Below are 12,191 nucleotides of genomic sequence, written 5' to 3'. Positions count from 1 at the left end.
TTCACAAAAAAATTCATATTGTTAACGTTAATAATGAACTGAAATAGATTTGAGTAAGTGGCTATAAGGAAGAATTTTATACATTTAAAAAGAAAACTGCCTCACTTGATTGCTTTTTCAGATGTAAGAGATTTTTATTAATCATTTTTCGCTAAATTAAACATTTCATCAGAATAAAGTGATAATTTATTTTGAATTTGAAATATATATAAGAAATTATTCACAAAGGAATCGATACTTTTACGCAAATAATAAATTAAGATAAATCTGAAGGAATAGGCCTGAGAAATTAATTTATACATTCAAAGTGCTTTACTTTAACCTTATTGTTTTTTTGTTTTTTTTTTTTTAATTTAAATAAGGATGAAGATTTTAATGAAACTACTTCAATAGTTAATCTGATCAAATTAACTTTAACATTATTATTAGATTCATTTTCAATTCGAATGAAGATTTTATTGAAAATAATTTTATAGTTTGCAATTTCAGAAGTGATAAAAGTGCAAGAAACAAGATTTATTTTATAATTGTATTGCTCAAAAAAAGAAAATTTTCATAGCATTACTGAATAAGATATTAGATAAAGTATACGAAAGAAATTAATGGTGAATTCAAAGTAAATAATAAAAAAATCTTCACAGAAAAATCGACATTTTTACCTAAATAATAATTGATTGGAAAATATCTTAAGAAATGAAACTACGAAAGCAAATTATACATTTAAAATAATTTATCCTTAGAAGACAAATGATAAATATTTTGTTATACGAAATAAATTTTAGATGTTTTTGTACATAGTTTCAAAAACTTTAATAAACATCTGTTACAAAACTAGTTACAGTGCCTTGACATAAGAGATTCTCGAGTTTAATTATACCAGCCTGCGCCTTAGTATTTATAAAAGTGAAATGCAATTTATATTGTAGGGCTCTAAGAGAACTCTTACTCGTAATTGTTCTTAAGTATTTATGTTATTTTTAGCCTAATTCATTTGCTTAATCCATCATGATTGCATCGTTAAAAAAAAATTGTTGATCTATCGAGAAACTTACATCAGTAATGTCAATTTTAATCATTATTATCAACACTTAAACTCGCAAAAAAGTTGTTTGCAAGCAGAAAACTAATACTATTTTCCATTGTACGTATTTCAATAAGAAATTTGGAGTCTAATTTTTAAAAAAAAAAACAATAATTTTAAGCTCAATAAAAAATTTATACTTTGCTGCAATCATGCTTAGAATTAAAGATGTCGTTAATTATATCAAATCAGTAAAAAATTATTTCATATATCTATTCAATTATTTATTTATTTTTTTGCTAATACATTAAAAATAAAAACACTTCTGAGAAAACACCAAATCATGTCAATCCAATGTCTCAGGTCAAGGCAAAAAAGTATATTGATATTTCTTATTCAATGCTCCTCATAGTCATAAGATTTAAAAACTAAATTCCAGCTTAGAGTTAGTTGAAACTAACTTTGAAAGATTTAATTAAAATTATTATTAAATTTTACAAAAATATTTTTGTGTCTTAATACTTAATATTTGCATTATATCAAATTTGCGAGAGAAAAAAATGCCCGAATCTATAAATTAATTTTAATTAATATTTTTTAATATTATTCAGATCTGATGGAATTCTGAATTGTAGTATTTTTTTTTATGCTTATTGAGTCCTATGTTGCGTTTTAAATGTAACGAAGTCTCAAGTCGCTAATATTGTAGCAATAATTGTTTCTGACATAAATAATTGAAATTATCACTATCATCGATTTCTTTTATGATTTTTTTTTTATTATTATTGTTATTTTTCTGTGAACCACAGTTTTTCGTAACCCACTATTTTGTTTATGATACAATTGTGTGTGAGAGGTGACGAGTATCATGCGTTACGCAGCGTCCTATAAAAACAAATAAACTTTTTTTTTTTCATTATTGTTAAAAGTAATTTTTGAAACACCTAACATTAAAAAAATTTTAATAAAATAAATTACTATACCACTTTTGTCAGACATATTTCAATAATCAAAAATTTCAAAGAATAAACATTTATTTCATTTTTGTAACGCTTTAAATTCATTCTGACCTTAAATTTTTTCTTAGAAAAACTTAGAGATCTTCTTTTTTTCTAAATTTATTTTAAATAAAAATTTATTTTCAAAAAAATTGAAAGTTTCAATAAAAAATCATTATTTATAAACTAAAAAAAGAAAAATAAAGAATGCTTACGATAAAGAAAACGATCCTGAAAATTCCTCATATTGAAATGAAGAATTTTCATATTGTTCTTAAAGTTTTTAATCAGATGTAGAAAACAAATCTGTAGCAAACTATCATCAAATTAGAAAAAAATTTATTTGCAAATAATTTTTTTATTTTAAAAATCATAACATTTACTTGCTTTATAAATCTGAAGAATTACAAAATGAAATGTTTTTCGTTTGAAAATTTTATTCTCAAATAATATAAACATAGATTATCCTTTTCTTACTTTAAGATGACAACTCACAAAATAAAATTTTGTAATTGTAAGAAGATCTCGATATGAGTTTCTATATGTGAATAAAAATCAGAATAGCTGAATTCTAGTTGAAATTAATCATTTAAAGTTAAAAAAATACTTATTAAGAAAATGATAAAATTTATTAACAATCAACACAAATGATACTATTTGAAGTAATTAGGTTCGGATGATTCTTCATTGTTTTTTCCGAATTATATAGTTACAAAAATATATGCTATTCTATAAAAAAAGAAGAATATTCTATTCCATAACTATTGCGAGTTCTGAAATCACATTTTTTCACTGGAATGAAGTATACTTCAATGCGGGCTTAATGTGGACTAAAATAACATCCCTTTAATTTATAAGGAATTAAGGACAAAAAAAAGAAATTATTTTACCTTAATTCGCTCATCTTTAGCAGTATGCGATCACGAAATCGGAAGTTATCTATCGGTTACAAGTTTGTTAGATTGAAAAAAATATTGAGAAATTGTTCTTCAAATTGCACTTTCTGTTTCCGAATGATTTACCATTGTTGGATCGTTTTTTAAATTCCTTCAAAGACCTTTTCCTTAGAGAAATTTTACTCCTTATTTATTGCTGAAAAGAAAAAAGCGTCCTACTCTACTCTTCCAAGGATTCTGGTAGAACTAAATGAAAATTAAAGAAATAGAAGCTTGAAAATATCGTCCTCGCTAGACGGCGGATTTTAAAATGAAACTTTAAAATGACGTAAAAAATTTTTATATTTATTAATTATTAAATAAATTAATAAAAAGTAATAAATATTTACTGAAATTTATTTTTTGTTTTGAATTACCTTTGGATAAATTAATTTTATAATTATATGAAAAAATGTTCCAGCTGTCTTCAAGCGTTCTTGAGATATGTAAATTTGCATCGAAAAATATGAAATTTGAGTGAAATTGGTTGTATAGTTCGTAAGAAATCGAATTTTAAATATACGATTTTTTTAAAATTCAATTTCTCAGGAACTATTTGACGCATTTACACAAATTTTATATTTTGCCATATGTAAAATTACATACTGATGACATACAAAATGATGTAAAAAATTTTTATACCTTACAATTTAGATTTTCTTTTACTATTATTATATAAAATATCAATATATTATTATATAAATATCAATAACTATTATTATATAAATATACTATTATTATATAAAATATCAGAGAAAGTACGTTTTAGTGTCTGATTTCGTAACGTAAATTATCGTCTGCACTCAATAAATTGAGACAAAAATTAGCTCCTTAAAAAATTAATTGAAAATTTCCGAGTATTTCCCTGTTTTATTTTTTAATTCAAAATAATTGTGTTTTTTATTCATCGCTCTCCATCCACTGCTAATGAGGGACCATCTTCTAAATACAGGTTCCCAACCGTGTAAAATTTAAGCAGAAACTTTTTGATCACTTAGCTTGAATCAATCAGCTAAAAGATTTAATAGGGGATTCAATAAGATCAGTAGAATCCTTTATATCCAATTTTCTAAATAAAATTGACTTCACATATATTTCGTGATGAAAAAAATATTCTAGATAAGGAATTTTGTTAAGCGCCATCTATAAAATTTATTGATTTCGAATGACAAAATGAATTTTGAAGTTGGAATTTCTAAAATCATTCTTGGCAACAAATTCTCCTCTGCGTGGTAAATTGTAGCGAATTTACGTTTACATTAGTAGTATTGTGACTATATTTACATTTAATATTTGTTTTTGTGTCAAATTTTTCGTACTTGATTTTGAAATTTCATTAGATTAGACCATTTAATATAATCTCATCAACCGGAACACTGGTTTCGTAGTATTATGTTATTTTAGTGTCTATTTTCGCACTCAGTCTTGTAATCTGATTAATCATGCCGCAATATTTCCAGAGGCCAGAAAATGCTCTTAAGCGAGCAAATGAATTTATCGACGTTGGTAAGAAGCAAAGAGCACTTGATGCTCTTTGCGATGTCATTAAAAGTCGTAAACACCGAACATGGCAAAAGATCCATGAACCTATTATGAGCAAGTATCTTGGACTTTGTGTTGAATTGAAGAAAAGTCATGTTGCAAAAGAAGGTTTGTTTCAGTATCGTAATATTTGTCAACAGGTTAATATTAAGTCTTTAGAAGATGTTGTAAGAGGGTATCTTGCTCTTGCTGAAGAGAAAACAGAGTCTGCTAGAGAAGAATCTCAGCAAGTAGTAGTAGATATTGATGATTTAGACCAAGTCCAGACTCCAGAAAATTTGCTTTTAAGTGCTGTCAGCTCTGAGGATACTCAAGACAGAACAGATCGTGTTGTTCTTACCCCTTGGGTGAAATTTTTATGGGAATCTTATCGACATTGTCTGGAATTGTTAAGAAATAACTCAAGAGTTGAGCGCTTGTATCATGATATTGCACAACAAGCATTTCGATTTTGTCTGAAATATAATCGAAAAACCGAATTCAGGAAGTTATGTGACAATTTGAGGGCTCATTTAGGGCATATACACAAGCACCAAAACCAACAAACATCAGTAAATCTAAACAATCCTGAAAGCCAGGCTATGCATTTAGAAACTAGACTTGTTCAGCTTGATAGTGCCATTCAGATGGAGCTGTGGCAGGAAGCATACAAAGCTATTGAGGATATTCATGGATTAATGAGCTTGTCTAAGAAAGCCCCCAATCCACGTCTAATGGCTAACTATTATCAGAAGCTTGCCTTGGTGTTTTGGAAAAGTAACAACTACTTATTCCACGCAGCAGCTTTGTTCCGATTATTCTATCTTTCTAGAGAGCAAAAGAAAAATATAACAGCTGATGAAATCTTGAAAATGGCATCAAGAGTTGTTTTAGCTACTCTTGCTGTTCCTATGCCTCCAATTCGTTCGGATATAGATCGTCTTGTCGAAACTGATGAAAATGTAATTGACAAAAATCATCGTTTATTGTCTACTCTTTTGGGATTGCCAAACCCTCCTACTAGAGCCCTATTGATCAAGGATCTTGTTCGTTTTGGAATAATCCAAAGTGCACCATCTCAACTGCAAGATTTATACAGATGGTTGGAAACAGAGTTCCATCCTCTTAAACTATGTTCAAGGGTTCAACAATCTTTTGAACTATTGATTAAATGGGAAGAATTTCCTGAGCTCCGACAATATATCCCTTCTATCCAAGAAATAACCGTTGTCAGATTGGTCAAAGAAGTATCTCAAGTGTATCAAACTATCAAATTTTCTCGTTTGTTGGAGTTAGCTCCATTTGTGAAACCGTTTGATTTGGAATATTTGGTAGTTGAAATTGCTCGAAGAAATGATTTGCAAGTTAGAATTGATCATAGGAAAGAGTGTTTCCACTTTGGCTCAGAATTGAATGTTTCTCAAAGAGAAGAAATCATAGAAGGCCCCCAGTTGCAAAGCATGCCAAGTGAACAAATGCGTAATCAACTTGTCTACATACATTCTGTTTTGAACAAAGCTGTCAACTACCTTCTTCCTGATAAGAAGAAACTTGAAAGAAAAGAGTTGTCTAAAGAAATTGTGAAAGCTTACATGCACACATCTTCTAAAGATCACATGAGAATTCTTAATCGACAGCAAATTATTGAGGAAAGAAAAGAAATGCTTGAGAATCTTAATTATCAGAAAGAAGTTGAAGAGCGCAAGCTTCTTGAAGACAAACATCAAAAGTTGCGAGAAGCTGAGAAAGAAAGAATGGCTAGAGAAACTGAAGAAAGAACCAAACAGAGGTTATTGCGTGAACAATCAGAAATGAAAAGAAAAGTGGTAATGGAGAAAATTGAGCAACTAAAAAAGACTGAAATTGGTTCTAAGATATTTGATGGAATGGATGAAGAGGAATTAGAAAAGTTAGATCCAGATGATTTGTTGCATAAGCATGTCGAGCAGTTAGACAGAGAACGTAAGGAACTTCAGGCTAAATTAAGAAAACAAGAACGTAAAGTCGATCATTTGGAAAGAGCTAAAAGGATCGAGGAAGTACCTTTGCTACTTGCTGAATATGATGAACATAAAGCGAAAGATAAAGATTTCTGGGAGCAACATGAAAAAGAAAGAATTACTACCATTATCGAAGAAAGAGCTCTTGCTGTACAATATCGGGATCGACTCATGCGATTGAAAGATGATAGAGATAAATTCCTTGATCGTTTGAAGAAAGCACGTGCATCTGTTTACCAAGAGAAACTTGCTGAATTTGAAAAAGTATTAACTGAAGAAAGGAAAAAGCGTTTAGAAGAACGTAAACAGAAACGAAAAGAAGAACGAAGACTTGAAAGAATCAAACTTCAAGAGGAAAAGAAGCAGCAGATGATTGCAGAAGCAATGAAACGTGAAAGAGAAGAAGCACTAGCAAAATTGGAAGAGATGGAAGCGAAGAAAAGGGCAAAGGAAAAAGAAATTGAGGAAAGGTTAAAACGCGAAAAATTAGAGCTAGAAAAGAAGCAAGAAGAAGAACGTACAGCCCTCCGAAATAAAGAGAAACCTCTAGAAACCACAAGACCAGCTTCCAATTGGCGAGAACGTGAACAACTTAAAAAAGAAAGTTGGGGTCCACGTGATGATAGAACAAATCGAGATGACAGAAGTAGTAGAGAAGATAGACCTTTAAGAGATGATAGAAGTAGTAGAGAAAAAAGTGGTGCAGATAATGAAGCTCGTGATTGGCGAAGCAGAGCTGAGGGAGCCGCTTCTACGACAGAGGATAGAGATTGGAAAAAACCTAAAGAGGACACCTGGAGAAGGGATGAGAAACCTGCTACTTATCAAAGACCTGCTTTCAGAGATGATCTTAGATCAGATAGCAGCAGAGATCGTAGGGATAGAGAGGAGACAACCAATTGGAGATCTGCAGCACCTGCTGCCCGTAGGGAAGGCGATAGAGAAGTCAAGAGATATCCGGAGAGTCAAAGAGATAAAGATCGTTCTGATGGCAGAGATAGAGGATTAGGGGGATCAAACTTTTCACGTGACCGAGATTCTTACCGACGAGATGATACATCTGACCGTAGAGGAGAGAAACGAGATGGCTTCGGTTCCCGAAATGAAGGCTCTGGTGGATACAGATCTAGAAATGATGGTCCGGGTGGTTACAGCTCTCGTGGTGATGGTTTTGGTTCCAGAAATGAAGGTGGATCAGATAAAGCTCCTGAAGGCGGCAGTTGGAGATCTGGTGGAGGTGGAACCTCTGCTGGAGGATCTTGGAGATCTGGTGGAGGTGGAAGGGAAAATGAAGATCGTTCTGATAGAAAGCCTGCACCTAGAGGAGACTTTAATCGTAGTAGAGATAAACCTAGAGAACCTGATGATGATGGTTTTGTACCAGTTAGACGATAGGTAAGTTGAACTCATATGCTCCATACAGCTATTTTACACATCCATTGCTTTTGATAGCTTTTCTGTGTGAGCAGGTTTCTGTAATTTAAATCAGCTAATTTTATTCTTTTTAAAAGATCAGTTGAATTATAAGTAAGCTTTTTTGGATTTATTTTTCTTAAATTCATCTGAAGAACGAAGTTAAATTTAACAAATTTTTTTTATGTATATGTATTAGTAAAGAGTAGTAAAGTGTGGATTTTTCGCAAAGAACTGGGTTGTAATAAATATGCTACTAATTTTAATGCATATATTCTTCTAGACAAGATTTTTTTTTTTTTAAATATTACAAATATTTCTGAAATTTGAAATACTTACACTTTTGAGAAGTTTTAGAAGAAAATCATAATATTATAACTTTAAAAAAAAGCTGTTGAAAGATAATTTCAGATTTTTATTTATATGTATATATTAGGGATGTAGCGAATATTCGACCCTTTTGCCAAATATTCGGCCTAGCCGAATAATGAAGTTATTCGACTGAATATGAATATTATTAGATATTTGACTGAATAAATTCATAATAATAAAGAAAGATATTTTTTTAAATGTGCTTTTAAATATATTTAATCATGAATATTGCAGAGTTACATTTCACTGCATTAATTATTAGAACATCTAACATTTACTCAATTTAAGTTGTATAATACATAAGTGTATTTAATAATGTTACATAAATAAAAACGTTTTCTAGTTGCAAATTTATCATCATATGTATTTAAACAAGCATTGGAATCTTTTACATTAAATACAAATGTATATAGTTTGTTAAATAGAAGTGTGAATACTATCTGAATCGGCAATTAAAATGTATTTGTGATTCCCTTAATAATATCTATTTATCAATAATATGCACTAGAAATATATGATTATATAATTATTTATTATAAATGTAAAACATTAATTATCCATTTAATGGATGTCTTGATACTTACAGAAACAAGCTGCTTAACAAGCTTAATTTTCTGGGTTTTAATAATTTTTCTGACAAAAAAGAAAGTTAAGAATACATTTAACAGTAGTAATGAGTTCTTATTTTAAATAAAATAGCATATAAATTACAAGTATAACTATAACTAAAATATGCTATTATTAATTATTTAGATTTATAAAAGCCATATTGCCTTGTTATTGGCATCAAGATATTTAAATTATTACAAAAAAAAATCAAGTTGTTAAATTTTTTTAAAATATACAAAGATTAAAAAAGCAATTTTGTTAATATTTATTTCATTTTTAATTTGAAAATTACTTTAATTACTAAATTATAGTCAAAAGAGAAATTTTTAAAAAGTAAGCATTCGACCACCGAATATTCAGTATTCGGCCACATCACTATTCGTTACATCACTTGTATATATATATTTCTAAAAATAAATTGTTAAATTATTCTGCCTCAAAATATTTGTCTTCCTCAAAGCATAATCTATATATTATTTAGCCATGATATTTCAACTATACTAAACTATTTCATTTACTCTTTTTAAGTATGTTCAGTCGTTTTTCCAGCAATTAAAACTAATAAATATAGTTAGCTTAATATAGCTTACACATGAGCACAACAATTGTTGTTTCCTATTGATATTGTCTATAATATGTACAGGGAAAACACGGGGAATTTTTTTTCTCAGATTTGAGTGGCAACCCTGTTTAATTAAAAGATTAAAATATTTTAAAAATATTCATGAAATAAATCTTTTAGATTGTAATTCCGCAATATTATAAAACAAACTATAAATAAAAACTAAAGCAGTAAGTAAATTAATATTGCAGCATGCGAACATTAATGCAAGCATTAAATGGATACATTCATTAACATTACTTTTAAATTATATTATTAAAATACAATTAATCAATTCAATTTTGCTGCAAGGAAAAATAAATCTATTTTGACTCCTCCACCCCCTTCCTCCAACAGAACCTATTTATCATAAATAATAAGAAGTAGAATCATATATTGAAAAAGTTAGTTGCTAAGTTTTGTGGTCCCGCAGTGGACTGAACGTCAAGACACGGTTCCAAATGGAACACCAAAGTAAGCTTCAGTCAGTAAGCTGGTGGGCGACCACTTTAATCAGCCTGCGTAGGAACCTTGCAAACCTAGAGTAAGCCTTGAAGTTTCAATTGCTGAAAAAATTTCTGAATATCAAAATGCACATCTTCAATCAGTCCCACAGTGGGCTGATCAGCAGATCACCGAAGTCAAGCATCACTGGCTGTGGTCAGTGCGCTGGTAGTTGGCCACCTTGAGGACCAGGAGTACATAGTATCGGTCTTCATTAAACTGTTCTACTGAAAAGTGCTCAACTACACATAGGTTGTCGGGTATCCCCTCTGCAGAGAATCAAAATTGTGATATGGCATGACTTCAGATCATCCTCAGTGATGTTTCCCTGACCGGCGCTAACAGCCCATTGTGAAGCTCTAGTGCGACTTAAAGTACCTATAATTTGTCTAAAATAAGAACTCCTCCAGACATTCGTCTGAACCTGTGGCGGTGACCATGGTAACGAGGTATGACTATTTCAAGTAGAGGTGCATGGCACTGTTTTGGAGTGGTTTCGGGTCGGGAGGAGAAGGGGAATCTCTTTCTTTAATTTATTATGTTAGTCCTAGAGCAGTGTTTCTTAACCTTTTTGATATAATGGACCCCTTTTAAAATTTTTTAAGAAGTCACGGACCACCTCCCCCCCCCCCTGTGAAAAAAGTAATTGCAGAAAACATCAATTATTAGAAAACATTTAATTTTATTATTTTAATAGTATACAAAATTTTCAAAATTAAAATTTTTAATGTGAAGGTTGCTGCTGCTTTTCCTTAATAAATTGAATAGGGGGGATGGTTTTCGACAAAGCAACGTTTATATCATGTTCAACATTCAATCGATTTCGATGTTATATTTTTACTGGTAGGCTTCCAAACATTTTAAAAATTAGGAGTAGTCAGCGGACCCCCAAAATATAACTCATGGACCCCTTAGGGGTTCATGAACCATAGTTTAAGAAACCCTGTCCTAGAGTGAAGCTACCCTCCATTTTTGTGCCATTCTTGTTTCCATAGCACCAGATGGCCTCAGACTTTCTGGCAGGAGGAGTTCTTAACTTAGAGTGCTTAGACAGACTATACCTACTAAGTTTTGTAATCAGAAAATAATACCCGAGAAAGCAAACGCTTGTAAAATTCTGTCTAAGCATCATTATTGTAATAAGAAATAATATTCGTTGGTCTATCTTCAAGTTTTTAAATGTCATGGTAGTCAAAATCATTTTAAATCAAATATTTAAGCATACATTTTGCTACTACTTTAAACATTTGGAAGAATTCTAGCCAAAAATTAGAATAGTGGGCCAATGTTCCATTGTGTTAATGAGATGTTTAAAAGATTTTTTTAAAAAATAAAAAACTGGCAAATAGTTCACTTTTTTGTTTAGTACATGTTTATAAGTTAATTTTTTCTTTCTTTCTTCCCTAGGATTCTTGAACCTTCATAGATCAATTCACCAAGCTCTAAGATCAGAAAAAAAATATTGATTTTCCAGAATTTATAGAATATCTACTTCAAATTAGATAAGAATTGATTTTTCAGAAATAATATTGTTGTATTGTTAATTTCATCGAATTACTTGATTTATCATATAGACTGTTTTCTTTTATATTTGAAAAGCTAAAATTATAGAATTCTGTACTAAAGTTTATTTCCCTTTCAACTAAATATGTTATTTACCTTTTGTAGTTACGCTGGCTTTGTAAATTTGTTGACTTCCAAATTATTTTTTAACTAGCTTCATTGAATTGTATGCATATTGCTGAGCAAATTTATAATTTTTGGGTTGTCAAATGAATTATAATAATAAAATGATATGAAAAAATTTGTTATTTAGTTTTTTTTTAAAGAGAAATAATAGGTTTGCTTCAAAAAATAGATGTGTAACTTTTCACTTTTTTTGAAATTGCGGGGATGAGTTTTTGATGTTTAAAATTGGTTTTTGACATGACACATCAAAAACTTGGAAACTGTCGTAAACTGCCAACTGAATATTTTATTAGACGTAAAGCTACGCGACTAAATTGGCAATACTTGCATAATGATCAAAATTGTTTTAAATTTCTATATTTTTCTTGTAGTTTAAATTGGATAAATTGCAATTTTACATATTTCTATTTATAATTATCCAATATTTATTACTAATTATAGTTGTGTAGAACGAAAGTTTGGATTTTTGAAACTGAAAAGGGTTTTAATATCAAAATTAATAAAGAACATCATAATTAGATCACTTGT

At 29.8% G+C, this 12,191-nt stretch overlaps 1 protein-coding gene across 1 annotated transcript; it reads left to right on the top strand.

Annotated features, from left to right (window-relative positions):
• Nucleotides 1-4,163: 4,163 nt before the first annotated feature.
• On the top strand, nt 4,164-12,191 carry eIF3a (eukaryotic translation initiation factor 3 subunit a). Its single transcript, XM_016072861.5, has 2 exons — nt 4,164-7,870; nt 11,382-12,191. The coding sequence occupies exon 1, from the start codon at nt 4,397-4,399 to the stop codon at nt 7,868-7,870; it is 3,474 nt and encodes a 1,157-aa protein (XP_015928347.1). The 5' UTR covers nt 4,164-4,396; the 3' UTR covers nt 11,382-12,191.

This window comes from Parasteatoda tepidariorum, chromosome 4, assembly GCF_982258835.1.
Source record: "Parasteatoda tepidariorum strain Cologne lab strain chromosome 4, Ptep-v5.0, whole genome shotgun sequence".
Lineage (NCBI taxonomy): Eukaryota > Metazoa > Arthropoda > Arachnida > Araneae > Theridiidae > Parasteatoda > Parasteatoda tepidariorum.
The sequence above is the reverse complement of the archived record's forward strand: the minus strand, read 5'-3'. Positions and strand labels throughout refer to the sequence as shown.

Coding starts and splice junctions, on each gene's coding strand:
- eIF3a (XM_016072861.5), top strand. CDS start 4,397: ATGCCGCAATATTTCCAGAGGCCAGAAAATGCTCTTAAGCGAGCAAAT.